General features: G+C 53.5%; 1 protein-coding gene across 1 annotated transcript in view; it reads right to left on the reverse strand.

Moving 5' to 3' along the window:
- Nucleotides 1-10231, reverse strand: part of XKR7 (XK related 7) — a 28327-nt gene extending 18096 nt beyond the window's left edge. Inside the window, exon 1 of the mRNA XM_034787592.1 lies at nucleotides 9645-10231. Within this exon, the coding sequence (XP_034643483.1) occupies nucleotides 9645-10231 (587 nt within the window). The remainder of the gene's footprint in view (nucleotides 1-9644) is intronic.
- Between the last annotated feature and the right edge of the window lie 7403 nt (nucleotides 10232-17634).

The raw sequence follows: 17634 nt of genomic DNA on the forward strand, positions 1-17634 counted from the left end.
TCTCGGGCTATATGGGCTATACATGGGCTATATGGGCTATACATGGGCTATATGGGCTATACATGGGCTATATGGGTGCAGGAGGCTCTGAAGAAGCATTTGGACTGTCAGCCTCGGTCATGTTCTGTGCTGGAGCGTTGTCTGGGGCTGGAGCTCCGTGTGCTGCCAGGAACTGTGCAGTGCTTCTTGTTGTGCTTTTATACAAGTTGTCACATGGTGCTTGCTGTACATTTACAAGCACTGGGTGCTTTGCGTACTGCCGTGCATTCTGCAATATGGACTGGGAACGAATCAAGATAATTCTAGTCTCTGGGGAGGGAAAGGGGTGTCAGTCTGATAGCCAGCTGGCCAACTGGTCAAGCAGTGGCTCCACAGATTATTTTGGCCTCGTGCTTCTAGAAGGGGTCCTGGCTGGGTTGTATGTTGTTGGACCTCATTCTCTCCTGACTGTCCCTTCCATTCCCCTGAGGGGTCTGTCACAGGGTATGTGCAGTAGAACAAGGTAGGGGGACCCAGGCCCACCCACCTCACCAGGTCCTGAATCAGGGCCCTAGAGGGGCACTACAGTGTCTGGACCAGTTGTTGCCCACCCCACCCTCCAAGTTATACTCCCCCCAGGTCGCTTTCTACCAGGCTGTGGCTCCCTCATTTGGGCCTGGACAGAGATTTAGGTGTATCCACTTCATCTGCCCGTAGGACAATGTCCCATTCTTCACAGGCTCTTGTGAGTTTCCAACTCCCAAAGGGAGGGGGGATCTGGATCACGGTGTCCATTGTAGGCTTAACAAAGCTGTAGTCACTCTTCTCACAGCTCCAGGCGTCAGCCTCACCTCGGGGTGCAGCCGGTAGCTCCTTCCCCTTGCCTGCCAGTGCCCTTTCAATCTGTCCCTCCACCTGGAGCATGTCCTGCAGCTGCTCAGGGACGGGGCCTCCCTTGCCTTGGCCTGGGTTAGTGCCAGTCTGTAGACTCTATCACTTTCTTCAACCATGGAACTTTACTGAGTGGCCAAACGTAAGAAAGAAAGCAAGAAAGAAAGAAAGCCAAACCTCTCACAGGAAATGCACTAGAAACCTCTCATGTAAATTGATGGACTGGAACTTTACACTTGGAAAGGCAGCAAACAAACCTTTCTGTCCATTTCAATGCACACATGTCGTCCATTGTGGCCAGGCACATGCCAGCCGTGGTTCCCACAGGCCAGTGTATGTGACACTGGGGTTTTCCTTACTGTCCCACCATGTGCAGTGGTCAGAATTAGGATGCAACCCGTGATGCCACATGGAATGTCGGGGGGTGTAGGGACCTGCTACCAGGGAGTTCTCTAAGGACTGCAAAGGGTAGGGAGTCGGGGACGGCTGGACCTGTAGGCCAGCCAGAGTCTTCAGCATTTGAGTTTGCTGCCTGAGAAGACCTCTAATGTCCCGGTGCATCTGCATCTCCTTTCACAGCTGGGATTCCTGGGCCTTTCTTCTGTCTGCTCTTTCCTTCTCCGTGACGTCTGTTTGCGGTCCGATGTGGCCCTGGCTTGCAGGATCTCGCTGAACACATCCTCCTTGGTTGTCTTCTTGCGCCTCCTCTTCAGGGCCAGGCGTTCTGCGGGTGTGGAGGGGGCACCCCTCAAGCCTGCAGCAGCTGATAAAAACTGACAGCTGCCTCACGGGGATTTACAGTCACTACAAAAAGGGAAAGAGAAGTTTTAAAACTTCCTTCCCTTATTCTCAGACAAGCTTGTAATTAGACATGCTACTGATCGCCACTTCAGCTGTGGTGGGGGAAAGGAACTTTGGCTGCATGAAACANTGTGGACCTGGGCACCACCAAAAATTATACAAACCTGCTGCCCCTGCCTACCACGGAGGAAGAAATAAGGCAGCCATCCCTAGAAACCTTCGGAACTATCTCCAGAATTGCAGAATATCTCCATGAAAGTTTCATCGAGATCTCTCGGGCGGATACAAGGGCCGTATGTGCACAAACAAACCGCGCCACATGGCCCCCGCAGCCTAACCCCACAGGGGAATGAAAAGCACATGCCAGGTCTGCCTCCCTTTGTTGGGCTTCTGTCTCTTCTCACACATGAATAAAACCGGGAGAAGTCGATTCCTGGGTCTTGTTAGCTTGGGAACAGGCCAGGCGCCATCTTTAAATTTAAACACCGTAAGGAAAAATGTATGCAGTCATTTACCCTGGTCCCTTCCCCTTCATCAGTCTCATCCGTGCTCGGCTGGCGGGACTGGCTAGAGACTGGTGGAGTCTCGAACAGGTCCTGGCTTGTGGCATGGCTAGACCGCCTGCCACGTCTCCCTCCTGCTCCTCGCTGGTCCAGACAGGGTCTGTGTCTCAGGGTCCTGAGAGGGATCCACAATGGCCTGCCAGGTGCTGGTGGGGTCTCTGCCAAGTATGGCCTGCAGCTGGCTGTAAAAGTGGCAGGTCTGAGGCTCAGCATCAGATCGCTGGTTGGCCACCCTGCCCCGGTGGTACGCCTGCCTCAGCTCCTTCGCTGTCATGTGGCACTGCTGCTGATCCTTGTCGGGCCCCTTCTGCCTGCAGCGCTGGTGCAATCTGTTCATAGATGTCCATGTTTCTGCGGCTGGTCCGTCACACAGCCTCTTCTCCCCCCACCCTGGGGCCAGGAGATCCAATACCTCCTGTCTAGGCCAGGCAGGAGCGCGGCTGGTGCGCAGAGCTGGCATGGACAGTGGCACACGGCCAGGGAGAGCTGCTAAGTGTGCTCGTCACGCTGGACAATCAGGAAACGGCATTTCAAAAATACTTGGTGGAGTTCTGGGGAGTGGCGTCTAGTTTCTGTGACCGCTGAGCAGTGGAGTTCACAATTGTGACCAGAGCGGTCACTGATGCAGGGAATGGGGCTTTGTGGGACAGCTGTTGGAGGACTGCTAGGTCGACACAGGTCAAGCCGTGTCTACACTCGCACTGCGACGACCTCAGCAGTTTGGCTGGGGCTCCACATTGGTCGGGGAGGTGGGTTTGCTGCGTGACCCTAATGGAGAGCTTAGGATGGCTGGTGACACGGTGTAGACATGGGCACAAGTATGTCGATGGAAGGACACTTATGTCGACATGCGTAGTGTAGACCAGGCCTTATTAGCCCCAGCTCTCACAGCATCACAGAGACTTGCGATGAAAAAGACCTAGCAGGTCATAACCCATCCAGGGCAGACTTGTTCTCTGTGCTCCCCAGACAGACTCATCTCTTTGGGGCAGGAACATGCCCATTTGTCTGCACAGTGCGGCACGGCACCCCGCTGCCAGTCCCCCCCCCGCACACTGAGGAGTGGATGGGATGGACGGACACACAGACAGACGCTCAGCCTCCGAGGCTGCCCTCAGAGCTGGCCTGTGGGAAGTGACAAGTGCTGGGCCAGCGTGTGCTTTGTCCTTTGTGCTTTGGGGCAAGAGGGGCATCGGCAAGAGGTGTGAGCAGCTGGTAGGGGATGGGGGATTACCGTAGTGTCCACCAGCCTCAGTTAGTCAGAGCCCAGGGCCCGCTGTGCTAGGAGCTGTACAAACATAGTACATTCATAATCCCTTGCACTAGGGTGCTTGCCTTTGTGGGGCCATGGAGGGCTGACACCCTCGGGGGGGGGCGGGATCCCAGCAGGGAGGAGAGGTAGCTGTCAAGTACTAGGAGGAGGGGTGAACAAAGCAAAGCCCCCAGCTGTGGGGCTACACCCTAGGCAGTGAAAGCACAGCCCACAACTGCAGCAATGCAAGCCACAGGCTTCCAGAAGCCCACTCAGCTGAAGCATTTCAGAGCTCTCTGCTCCCCTTGTCCTCAGGGCATAGGCAGTCTGGATCCACAGGGAGTCCCCCTCCCAGGTCTGTGCAAGGGAGCCCAGACACCAGTGACCTTCTCCTCTTGATGTAATCAAACTCACTAATTGGGCTTGTCATTGCAATGATCCTGCTGCCTGCAATGCACAATGGCCCGACAGGCACACAAACCCTATGGCAGTGCCTTCCCCTCCACCAGCCAGCAGCTGCTGTGCATAGTTCATTACTGGAACAAAGGGAAAGGGGAGGGATAAGGCAGCACAAAATATGCACATCTGCTAGTACAATCTCCAACTCTTCAAGGATTCAACAAGTGATCCTGCCTCCCTCCCTCCCCCGCCCTCTGTTTTCATTGCGGGGCACAATTATTCTCCCATCATTCTGTCAGTTCCATGGATCTCATTAAAACAAGATTTCATCGCCCATCAACTTGCGAGAATGAAATGCTGATTCTTATTTGTTATGCATTTGATCATACAGTTTATGTTTCAACTCAGAAAAATATTCTCTCTTGCCCTGACAGGGCATGGCTAGGTTTGTATGAACCAAACACAGTGGCAGCTGCATGAGAAATAAGAAATCAATTACAAGAAATCATTTAATTTTCAAAAACTGGTGATCAAGCAGAAATCTACAGAGAAGGCTATTAGAGCTAATTACTGCCTTCTTCATATTAAAAACAACCCAAGGAACACCGGTGTAAAAATTCAGAGAAAGAGTTTGGACAGCAGCTCTTCTCTGAAGAATGTGTTGAAAGGTTTGGTTTGTTGTCACAAGCACAGTTAGCCCTTCAACTGCTGCGTGTCACGTTAAACCTCGCGCCTCCACAATAAACCTGTTGAAATGCACATTCTCATTTGCAAGGCTCACCCCGAGACAAGCCGCACAGCAAGTGGCCAGCTAAAGACCCTCATTATTAACCTTGTTCAGAGTGATATAAATAATCCAAAACAATACCAGCATCTCCTCAGCTTTGCCAGCCAGCTCTGTCCTTAACTTGTTCCAATTACTGACTCCAATTTTCAAGTGTTGAAACCAAAAAGAACCTAGCCCCAGTTGTAACTAAATTCATTAATCATTATCCTGAGAGGAAAAAACAAGAGAGACCCACTGATCTAACAGTAATTGATACAGAGTACAATTTTCCTAAAAGGTAATTTGGGATATTATTCCGTAATCCTTTATTTAAACAAGAAGAAAATTGCTTTTCAGTTGCAGCCATTTTAATCCATTATACATCTTGCAAAGTGAAATAATTAGAAAGAGCTCCATGTGGCACAGTCTGAATGATGTCACATCAACGCATTGATTAAAAGCTTTAAGTTCTTCCTTTCCCACCCACCCCCAACGCTTCTTCAAATCCCAAGTGAGGACCCACAGCCACTGGGTGTTTCAGCTCATGCTCTGAAAAACACGGATCAGCCCAGTGCGCTGCCCAGGAGAAACTGGTGGGACCCGAAAGAGACAACAGGGGAACTGGCTGATTTCAGTACAAGTTGTTTTTTAATAGGCCCAGTTATAGCCAAGAAAATGGTGTAATTAGGGACTCCAAGGAATCCCTGCTTGTTTGAGTGGTTAGAGCAAAGGCCTGGCAAACAGAAGGGCCGCGTGTTCCAAGGAGAATCCCGTGGCTAAAGGCACAGGATTAGAAGTCAGCCAATCTCCAGTCCGTATCCAGCTCTGCCACAAACCTAGGCCCCAACTGTGCAACTGGATCCACACAGGCAGACTCTTGCACCTGAACAGGGGTCTGCTGAAGTCAATGGGGCCCTGCTGGGGGCCATGTGGGTCCAGTTTCAGGAATAGGGGCCTTGCTTTTCTGTATCATCACAGGCAAGTCATTGATGCTTGCTATCCCCCCATTTAAACGGGGATGATGATAAGATCAGACGCACATGGAAGCCTAATGAAATGTCTCCAAAGCGCACTGAGATCCCTGGATGGAAAGTGATCTAGAAATGCCAAGTAGAGTTAATATATTAAGCATTCAAGCAGAGCCAGCGAATGACCTCTGAGCTATTGTGTGACCTCCGGGAAATCATGTGGCCCCACTGTGCCTCGACCAAACCAGATGTGAAACTGGGTGGAAGCAGAACACGACTGGGAAAACAGATGCCACATCCAAGCCGAGCTTTTCTGAGCAAAGCCATTACAAGACAGAGAGAAATGAATACCAAATGCAAATACATTGCGTGATGTGCACAGCCTGGAGAAGGCTGTCCCCTTGGCATGTGCACATGCTCCTATTAACACTAATGGGAGGCAGGCAAGCGTGTCAGGGGGAGAACAGACCCCAAAGGACTTTCTTTCCCTTTGATATTTCTCCATTTAGAGAAGATAGTTTTGACCTTTTGCAAGCAAAGTGGGTAGGAATTTGTAAACCGAGAAATCTCATCAGCATGAGACACACGATGAAACACAGCCTGATCTGGGCTGCTAATGGTGTGCTGATTGCATCCGACTATCCCCAAACTGAGCATGGCTGTGCTCTATTGGCTAGGAAGGGCATTTAAGACTGGGCTGGAAATCTGCATGCAAGGAACTGTCCCTCTTCTGACCATTCGTAATTATGGAGGCTCGGAACAGGTCGAATGTGAAGGCACATTTCCCAGCATTTGTACCCTTGCCTGCGGGTAGTCTGAATAGATTACACATGTTCACTCTCATGCAACTGATACCGTCTCTATGGGATACCCACAAGAATGATTGTGCATGATTATTGTGAATGGGCTGATTACAGTGGACTTTAATGGATTGCTACAGTACCTTTAAATCAAGGTAAGCTAAACACTAGTGCTGTCTAGCAAGGACACATTATTGGGCACATAGGCAGATACAGTTTGCACCCACAAAACTTGTGCCTTCACTTTTATGCCTACAGTTCAGCTGCAGGACGAAGTGCGGTGTTAGCAACTCTAACCCAACTGCAGTTTTAGGCTTGTGCTGAAATTCATTCTGCAGGTTGCAAAAATGCAGGGGCAAATTCTGCAGGTGCAAATTGTTCTCACCAAAGTGAAGCTGGGCCTCAGGCCTGTAAACACTTTGACTGAATGTAAGTTGTGATGCACAAAAGGCCCCAGTGCAATAGGGCCAGGCCCAGGTCCACACTGACAAAGGAGCTCAAGGAAAAGTCTTCTCTTCACATGCACAGTTAACACAGCAATAATTCAACACCTAGAACCTGCACCAAACCCAGCCTCGGTAATGAGTGTAGTAAACTGCATGTAACTGGTCACGGGAACAAGTAACAAATCCCAAGCTTATAAAGAGACTGATCTGCAATTTGAGTCCAACATGGCCAGGAGATCAGTTCTGAGAGCTACCACTTTAATTGGCTTAAAACCCTACCCCACTATAACAGCTCAGGGGGGCAGATTATTTATAGAACCAGGAGCAAAAAAATAAAATAAGACATGAACCAATGACTACAATGTAATTGTAGTGGAGCCATTCTCAAACTGGGACCCGTGGAGCACTGGTAGGCCCAGGACCACTTGCTAACAGTCTGTAGACAGCTGGCTGGTCCCAAGGTGCTGGCTCTCCTCCACGTTTCCAGCTGCTACAGCACATTAAAGATAGTTTTTACACAACAGATTTCCCTAATAGCGCTTTTCCTTGTAAGCACTTGCTGCAGATGCCATGGGCTGGGATCACGAATGGGCAGGAAGGCGGTCTATGCAGTCATGAATGAGACGAGACAGACAATCTCACTATTAAGATGCGCTCTATACTGCGAAAGAGTTGGAGAAGCCTCATGCTACCTGATCACGGGAAGAGTACTAGACAAAGACCTCCACACAGATATGCTGAGACAAACAAGGCCACAGAATACAGAAATACAGGGTGGGAATAGCACCAAAGCCTGATCCAAACTCCTCAGTTCCTAGTTGCAGTTCAGTAATTTGCCATGGCCTCCCCTTTCTTTCCCAGCATTAACCTCTCTAGAAATCAGCTCCATTGCAGAGCCCTAGGTCCTTTGCCTTGTGCTGTCTGTAGCTCTGTGAATCTGAAAGGGAGCATTGACGGCTGTCTGGGGTGGAGAAAAGAAAGGGAAGCTCCAGAGCCTGGCCCTGGGAAACAGACATGCCAGTAAATGATCAGCTCCGAGTTCTGGAGAGCCAGTAGAGATGCAGGCAGTGGAGCTGACCTCTGTTGAGTGCCTGTCTGTGCTCTCTCTCATCCTGCTCCCATGGACCATCTCTGGCCCCAGCTATTTTGGTGGGCAGCAGATGAATGAAATGCAGAGGAAAGGGACAAAGGAAGGGGACAGGCTGGATCTGCTATGGCTCCAATGCTACCCCACCCCGGCACATCCTATGTGACACTGCTGACTTCCATGGGTGTGGGCACAGAATGGGACCCTGATCTGAGCCAAAGGCATCCAGCACCCTGCCGGATGCTCTCAGCACCTCACAGGATCAGGCCCTACAGGGAACCAAGGCTGAGCAGTTCAGTTTCGGACTGAAGTGGTGAGTGGGTTAGAATAGTGCAGCACGTTAGCCATGGACTGCTCGGCGTGGTCCCTTGTCACAGGGACCAGGACACCTCGTTCATCCCTTCACGAGGGGCTGGCAGCTTGGCTGGTGTCCACACACATGCAGTATAAACTGGGTGTGTGTTTGTGTGTTTGCTGGGTAGGGGTGATCCTGTCAGCTGTCTGGTGCCTTTTTATCTGGTACCTGTTTCCTCATGCCATGAAAACGCTCCATAAATGTAATATCTCAAAACAGCCCCTAGCCCAGGTGCTGCCTCCCCCTCCCCCATGGCTGGGGTTTAGGTGAAGCACCCCCATGGCACATCAGTTACGTTTAGCCCTCAACGCCTGTCTTGGTCCAGGGCTTTCCCTCCCCCCGGCTCCGGTGTGCCCAGGTTTCTCGGATGGGGCTCACTGGAGGGAGTTTATATAATAACCCCAAGACACACACCTAAGAGGAAGCAGCCCCCGTCTCCGTCACCTTCCCCCCTCCATGCTGGCCGTATGCTTCAGCCTCAGGGGACCAGCCACCCCCTGGTCACAGCTAATGAACTGTTGATCTCAGGGATCTGATTACAGAAGAGACCCTTTCCTGCTCCAGCCCAGCTGTTCCAGACAAGCAGCTGGGGCCATATTCCACCGGGGGGGGGGGGGAGGGAATGGGTGTAGCTGGGGCCAGGACTGCCTCTAAAGCTTTGGAAATTAGAAGCAGGAGAGCTGGGGGTGAGGGGCTTGGAGTGGGCAGGTCCTAGGGGAAGGTGGGCAATGGGCTGCTAGGTTCTGAGGGGCAGGGAGGGTCCAGGAGGGATCCTCCCCCTCCCCCCACTTGCTGGCTGATGTCCGGCTGCAGAACTGTTCAAAGGCCAAGTCCAAAGGCAGGCTGCAAACTCCCCATCGGGACAGAGCACGTGGTGGGGGCAGATCCCCTTCTCCCATCCTCAGGGAAATCCAGGCTGCACCGAGCCCCCTTCCACTGCTCCCCAGAGCCTCTGGAGGGCTCCGACCCCCAGGCCTGGCAGCCGAGTTCCAGGGGCAGTGCAAGGCAGGGGTAGATCCCTGTGTCCTGGACCCCCTTCCCCTGCCAGTTCCAGCGACAGGGCGGAGAAGGAGCCCGGCTAAAGCCCCCGGCCTGGGTTGGGCTGGGCACATGAAGAGCCCCGTGTGTAGACACGGCTCCGGGGCTGTCCTAGGTGAATTCGCCGGGCCAAGGGGGCAGATCCACCCATGCTCCCCGGACTCCCCGCTCCCGGATGAACCGGCCGAGCTGCCTATGGAAGGGGGGCGGGAACCCACGCTCCCCTTCCCCCCCTGCCCCAGGCTCTGCAGGGGAGCGGGGCACGAAGCCAGGCTTCCTCCCCCGGGGTCCGCCCCTACCTCCAGACCTGTCCCAGCTGCAGGAGGTGGATGAGGGACTGCAGGATCCAGATGCAAAGGCGGCAGCAGCCCCGGGTCCGGTAGGCGCTGGGGGCCGGGGCGGGGGGAGGCGAGAGGAGCGCGGAGCCGGGCCGGCCGCTGTCCTTGGTGCAGCCGCTGTCCTTGGTGCTGGCGGCGGGGGCCGCGGCCGGGTTCGCGGCCGGCCCGGGGGCTCGGGGCGCCGCGTAGTCGTAGACGAACCACCTGAAGCTGAGCAGTTGCACCACGAGCGAGGGCAGCAGCACGAAGAGCAGCGTGAGGCCGAACCACCAGAGCTGGCGCCGCAGGTAGTAATCGGCCGCCAGCCACAGGTCGCTGGCCCCGTCCGAGAAGAAGACGAGCAGGGCGCACAGCACCCAGCAGCAGTCCAGCAGGCTGTAGGCGCGGGGCGCCGGCGGGGCGGCCGCCAAGGGGCTGCCCGGCCCGGGTCCCGCGCCCCCGCCGCCGCCTCGGCGGGACCCGCCCGGCAGGGTGCCCCCGCCGCCGCTCTCCGCGCCCTCCATGCGCACAGCCGAGGCCGCCCCGGCTCCATCCGACTTCGCGGCCATGTTGGAGGAGAGGAGGAGAAAGGAGGGAGAGGGAGAGACTTCCGGAGGGAGGGAGGGGAGCGGAGGGCTGGGGCGGGGAGGGGAGAGCGATGGAGGGGGGCTGGAGGGGAGAGGAAGGGGCTGGAGACAGGGGATGGGGCTGGAGGGAGAGAAGGGGGCTGGAGGGGAGGGGCAGAGGCTGGATGGGGCTGGAGGAAGGGGATGGGGCTGGAGAGAGGGGATGGGGCTGGAGGGAGGGGAAGGGGCTGCAGAGGAGGGCGCTGGAGGGAGCTGGAGAGAGGGGAAGGGGCTGCAGAGGAGGGGGCTGGAGGAGAGGACCCCTTGCTGGAAGCCCCCTCTTCAAACCCACCTCCTCTCTTTGAGTTACCCCCACCCCCACGGCAGCAGGAACCGGAGCCTGTCCGGATGGGACAGCCGGGGGGGAAAGCTGGGGTCCCGCCCCACCCGGGCAGGCGGTTATTCATTCATTCCTCCTGCATCCCCCCCTTCCCCTCTCCTCCGTCTGGCCGCTCCCTCCTTCAGCTCTTCCCCGCCAGCCTGGCCCGGGCCGAGGGGCTGGAGGTTGGGGGCTTTGCCCATCAGCGGAACAGAGCACCCCGAGGGCTGCCCTGACCCCACCCAGGCTCAGGCGCGTGTTCGGGCCCGGTTGTCATGGCTTTTAAGCCTCACCCCAAGGGCGCTGCATTTGCATGGCCGCTTCCCCACCCCCTGCTCCTATTGATCGCGGATCGCCTCCCTCCATCCCCGGCGCGACGAGCCGACACTCCGAGGCCCGGGGCTAGGGGGAGGCTGGGACTCGAAGCCCCTGACCCGCTCTCTGCGTCTGCCGGATATTGCTGGTGCCTCCTCGGATTACTCCGTTGGCGGGTCCAGCTCCTGGGGCGCTCGGGTCCCGCCCCGACCCCCTGCAGCCTGGGCAGAGCTCGCTGTGTCCCGCTAGACTCTCTGCGGTCCCCCCACGCCAGCCCCGGCTCAGCCTGCGGGTACTGGGAGCGCCCCTGCTGCGGAGGGCGAGACATGGGCCTGGGCTGTGGGGAGCCGGGCGGGTCTGAGCCAGGCTGCTCCCAGGTCCTGCAGGGAAAGAACCGCTTGGGAAACCCCAGGGTCGGGATGGGGGGACACTGCCTCTCCTGCGCTGTCAGGAAGGGGGCGCTGGGCTGGTCCAGGCTGCTCTGGGAGGAGCAGGGGAAGGGGCTAGGCCTCTGCCCCGCTGCTCTCCAAGGGAAGGACTGAGACGACCCCAGAGGCCAGGGAAGAAGAGCAGCCGCCGCCCCATTTCTGCCCTTCAGCGGGGAAGCGAGGCTGAGGGCGGCCACCTCTGCTTCCCCCCTCGGGAGCAGGGGGCCAGGAGAAAGGGGCCGCCCCTGGCAGGGGTGTGCGGAGCATCTCCGGGGGCAGACTCCCCTGCGCCCTCCTGTCGTCTCCCCAAGGATCCTGGCACGCAGCTGCCTCCCCCCAGGTGTGCGCCTAGGGCGCGCGGGTCTCCGGTCCACGTCCAGCTCGGCTCCTTGGCTTGCTTCCCCCCGGGGGCGGCCGGCTCCTCCCGGCAAGCAGAGTTCTGTCCTGCGAGGCCGGCCGCCGGCGGAACCTCCGCTGGGCTGCTCGCAGGGCCGTGGCTGGCTCTGCTCCAGGTCCTGCCAGGAACTCTGTGCGCCTGCTTTTCCCTCTGCCCTCTCCTCTCACCCCACCGCTGTTAAGGGCCCGCTCCTCACAGGGGACAGGCCTGCTTGGAGATGCCCAAATTGGGATGTAGCTCCCCGCCAGCGCAGAGGATGGTGGGATCCCGCCTAGAAAGGTCAGGATTCCGAAAGCTTTACTCCCCTTGAATAATACTTTGCTCCCCCTAGATTCAAAGGGGCCAGTCATGAACCATGACTGCTCAATTTGAGTAGTTATCACTTCTAGTCCATGTCAACCTCTCCAGCACTGGGGGAAAGGTTGACTCCGGGGGCCTGGTGAGAGGCAGCAAGTCAAGATGGGGAACCTTTCCAGGAATCTCACACTGGGCCCATGGCCACCCTCAACCCAAGTCTCCTATGAGGAGGTCCATGCTCAAATTTTTTGTCATGTTTTTCAAGTGCTAAATATGACTGTAGACAAAACATGGATGTTCGTTTCAATTTGTGTTTAACCCTTGGCTGAGAACCAATGTGGGGTATACAGGTCTGTACTGGAATTTGCAATGGTTAGTTAACGCACCTGAAAATACAAGAATCCAACTGGACACATACCTTCTATGTTCATTTTCCTCCTTCTCCACAGCCATCAGTTTTCCTGGACTGAGGATAGAAAGCTCACCATGGCTACACTCCATCTCCTCGTTTCTTTCCCAGTTGAAAGTCACTGTGGGATGTGACAGGATTGCTGTAGATCATTTCCCTTCTGCACAAGGGTTTTATCGGGAGCCAACCACGTGCCTTTGGACAGGGGAGGAGGAGACAGTAGATGAAGGAAATGGCGAGGGGCTCAGGTGAACTGATATTTTGGTTTGTAATTGAGCTGTTGGTTCATACAGGAGGAAAGTTATGTGTGGAGGAGACAGCGGGAGCAGGAGAGCTGCCTGGGGGTGGGTATGAAAATACCTCCTTGATCAGGCCCCACTTAACGTGCCATAGTGCAGAAATTGCAGCTTCCGCAAGATTAGACGGTCACCGCAGGTTTGACAACAGGAGCCCCACCCTGTGCAGGGCTGACAGTGGAAGCCCCAGCCACCCTGGGGCTGAGAGAGGGAGCCCCCGCTCACGTGCCCAGTCCCCTCTCTTCCTGACGCCTGCAATGCACACTGATCCGCTGCCTCCAGGGAAGCAGTGCACCTCTGGTCACTGCTTTCACCTCAGTTCAACACTCTCCTTAGTGCAAGACACGGAGACGTGTCTACAGTAAAACCAATTTTAAGTTTATTCAACGGAGCTTGAGATAGATTTTCAAATAAAAGATAGTGTAAGTTTGGAAACATAAGGTCACAAGTAAAGGAAAACATAAAATGCAATTTATAGCCTATACTTACTTTACTTTCCTGTCTAATAAGGCATTTCTCAACTAACTGTCCAGAAAGCTGGGATCCACCTGTCATGAGACAACACCGCTGGTAGAGTCTCTTCTCTGTAATGGATAAAATGTTGTGTCTTTTCCTCTTCTTTTATACAGTCACAGACTCTGTCTCTTACCCAGGGGGTCCCTATTCAGAGACTTTTCTTGGGGTTCATTTGTCTTTGTAAATCCACAACTCTGCACCAGGTCCAGAGAGCAAACATAGGACTGGCTCCATGCATGTCCATTGTTCTCAGTGGTGACTGGTTAGCCTTGAGACCCCGTCTCACCTCAGGTGACAAGTTGCCCACCAACAACTTTGAAAGCCAGTATCCACTATGTTACATAACTCTAAAATGATTTCCCATACAAACATCATGCACTAACCACGCCTCTCAGCTAGTCTGTAGCTTTTGGCAGAACCATACAACAACCCCCTTTGGGATGGCAGGACACAGGGATATCATAAGCCTGGGGATGTCTGTGTCACAGGAGTGGCAGTGCCAAGCCGAGGAGTTAATGGCAGTAGCTGGTGAGAAGATGGAGGGTATTTCCAAGGAGGATATCAATGCCACCATAGTGTGAAAGTGCCCATGCTGCGTGTCAGGCATACTGACCCTGGGTGTGAATAATCTACAACAGAGCCCTCTCCATTTCCCCTCCACACAAGCTGTTACACAGGGATTCTCGCACAGACTAGCTGCCCCAGTCCCCATTGAATAGGTGGCTGCATTTCAGGGATGTGAGAATGATCCCAAGATATGTAGATTAATACTCGCTGTGGGATCCTTCAGAATAAAAGGCTCTATATAAATACTATATTGCTGTTAGATTAACACTAAACATGACACGGACTGACATGCATGCATCCATGGAAAGTGCCCGTGGGTGTGCAGGGAGATTGTTAGGCCTCTGAGTGTGGATGGAAATGTAGGAGGATATGCATTCAAGAGGGTGCTCACCAGAGGTACGAATGCACTGGCAGCGTATATATCATCAGTGTGAGTGAATACCCACAAGGGGTTGATTAGAACAAAGCGCTAGCCAAAGCTCTTTGCTCTCATGAAGAAGTTGCATGCACAGGGAGGTGCCCAGAGAAGGAATCTTCACTCCCATCCCCGGTACAGACCTGGGTCAAGTCACCTACATAGCTAGCACTACTGTTAGCAAACAGGGCCCGCTGCCGCTCCTTGGCATGGGTTTTAGGCCCTATGTTGTGCATAGATCCACAGGCCACGACCCTGTTTGTGTGACATCACTCACTCTGAGCAGCTGCTGTGTGGATTTAACAGCAGAAATACGCTGTTCTCGCTGCACCTTACCTTTGAGATTTGTCCTGGTGTCTCTGTCTGCTCAGAAGCTGAATGTCCAAACGCCTGCTGGCCCTGAGTAGGTGCTGAAGGACACGGGGAGTGGAAGTGCCCTTCATGGGAGTGGGCCAGACAGTCTGATTCACTTTTAAAATTCTTTCTTGCACAAAACCACCAAATGAGACCAGTTTACACCATTACTACCTCTGGATCAGACTCCTACTCCATGAAATCAATGAAACTATTTGTGGAGTAACATGCTACTCAGTGTGAGTAAGAGTGGCAGAATCAGGCCCGGCGAGGCTTTGAGTGCTGCATACATTAGCATGGATAATGTGACTTAAATCCCTAACCTTGAGACGCTCCCGACAAATCTTTTCGACAAACTACTGACTGGGGGAGGGGACTCTCTTCTCTGACTGAAAATCATTCCTCAGCCAAAAGAAAGGAGCCTTTTCACCAGCTGGTCTTTTCAAGAGCGTTGGCTCCTTCAGAGGAATGGCTCCACTTGCTCTGAATCTCCTTGAGAACCTCATTGATATGCTGAGAGAAGCGCTCTCGGATGCAGCCAGTCGGAGGCATTCGGAGGTGCACCTGTGCAGTTTGGGCTCCCAGCCCTACCAGGCTCATCATTCCCTTGGAGATGCCGGAAGGGCAGAGGCAGAGATTTGCACCTTATTCTCTGAGCGTTGCTTACAAGCGGAGGAAATGATTGCTCCTTTTGTGCATTTCTAATGCTGCAGGCAGGCCTGGGCTTAAACTAATGATGCCAGCTCTGGCCACACTGAGAAACTGTACAAAAAAATCCTCTGACCCTTTCGTTTCAGACACACTGCCAAATTTGATTATCGGGATTTAAATAGACACAGCACAGCACAAATTCCTGCTGTAACGTTCTCTTATACAGCTACTGCATAGCTCTCAAACCCATTCAAAACTGTAAGAACTCTGGCTGACAAGGTAGATGCCTGGCTTGTAGAAGTGGTGTTAAAATGGGCAACATGAATTTATCCCCTGTATATAAGGCAAAGCTCGTGATCGGTATTACTATTTCTAGAAAAAGCTCTATTATCATCTGGCTTCTTTTAAAACAGAGTGCCAACTCCAGTCAGGCTGGTAGAGTTAGGGGGTCTTAATATGTGCTGCTCAGAGAAGTGAGGACAAAGGGAGCCTATATGTGTCTACAAGCACTTGTGAGGTAACAGCATAAAAGAGGAAGGGATTATCCAAAATAGGTAACATGTATATCATGGGCAGGTAATGGCTTCAAATCAGAGAAAGGGACAGTGAATCTTGAGCACTGCGTGCAGAGGTGGTCACCCCATCTCAAAAAAGATATATTGGAATTGGACAAGGTTCAGAAAAGGGCAACAAAGACTGATTAGGGGTATGGAACGGCTTCCATATGAGAAGTGATGAATAAAACTGGGACTTTTCAGCTTGGAAAAGAGACGACTAAGGGGGGATATGATAGAGGTCTATAAAATCATGACTGAGGTGGAGAAAGTAAACAAGGAAGTGTTATTTACTCCTCATAACACAAGAACTAGGGGTCACCAAATGAAATTAATAGACAGCAGGTTTAAAACAAGCAAAAGGAAGTATGTCTTCACACAACACGCAGTCAACCTGTGGAACTCTTACCAAAGGATGTTGTGAAGGCCAAGATGATAACAGGGTTCAAAAGAGAATTAGATAAGTTCCTGGAGGATAGGTCCATCAATGGCTATTAGCAAAGATGGACAGGGATGGTGTCCCTAGCCTCTGTTTGCCAGAAGCTGGGAATGGGCGACGGGATGGATCACTTGATGATTCCCTGCTCTGTTCATTCCCTCTGGGGCACCTGGCATTGGCCACTGTTGGAAGACAGGATACTGGGCTGGATGGACCTTTGGTCTGACCCAGTGTGGCCGTTCTGATGTTCTTAAGAAGTTAGACATCAGGAAAAGACTTCTAACCATGAGGCCACTTAGACAACGGAATCATTTGAGAAGGGAAGTCACTGAGGCACCATCATAAGAGGTGTTCAAAAGGAGCCTGGATAACAGCGGTAGGAGCGGGATAGAAGAGCCAGGAGGTCCTAATGTTCTACATCAGTGGTAAAGCTGCTGTAGGATTCTCTCCTCTCCACTGCTGAGCCATTATTTCAAGCTCTGTATTCGTGTCTGTTGGAAAAGACCAGACACCCGAGGATTTTATTACCCATAAGGTTTTTGTCATTGATTTGAAAACTAAAATGAACAATTAGTGTCCTTGTGAAGCAAAGGTCCATATATATTGCAGGTGGGATACTGATCCTAGTGTGTATTTTTACAATGAAGGGTTCTAGCTTCTGAGCCCCTCAAAGCAATAAGGATTGAGTAGTGCTGTAAAGACAGAATGAAGTGAGGTCATGTTAGTCAAAATCTGGCACTCTCAGGCTTCGACAGTGCAACTGATGACAGGATTTACCATGTCCAGTGGATTGGGACAGGCCTTGGGTCCTGATTCTTCACTCTACTGCCCCACTTTTATGCCAGAGTAACTCTAATGAAGTCAAAAACAGTGTTCCAGAGTGGAAGCATATCATGGACTCACAGATCGTGCCCGCTCTTGGCCCCGTGCAGTCCGTGGGGGGTGCCCCTTTCAGTGAGACATCCCTTCTCGGGGGTCCACTCTCTCTCGGGGTCAGGCCCCTCCACCTCCTGGAGCCGCACCTTTCTGAGCCTTAGCACGTCTGTCTCTGCCGTGGGCCCCCTCAGGGAGTCCACTCGCTCTGTACCCGCGGGGCCTCCACCCCTGAAGGGGTTGATGCAACCCTGTTCTCTAGACCAAGTGACTCTCAGCCAGCATAAAACAGGAGGATGTATTGAGAGTTGAACACAGCCCAGGAAACTCTCAAGGCCTCAGGCCTGACCTCCCTCAGCCCAGCACATCCCAGTCTCTCTGCATCCAGGTGGGCTCTGCCTGCTCCCCCTCTCCAGCCCAGAGCCCCCCTGCTTCCCAGCTGGGCATCTGAGATCCCCGGCCCCAAGCCCCCCTCTGTCCATTGTCTTCTCTCCAGGTAAACAGGGCTGTAAACTG

Source organism: Trachemys scripta, chromosome 12, assembly GCF_013100865.1.
Source record: "Trachemys scripta elegans isolate TJP31775 chromosome 12, CAS_Tse_1.0, whole genome shotgun sequence".
Taxonomy (NCBI): Eukaryota; Metazoa; Chordata; order Testudines; family Emydidae; genus Trachemys; species Trachemys scripta.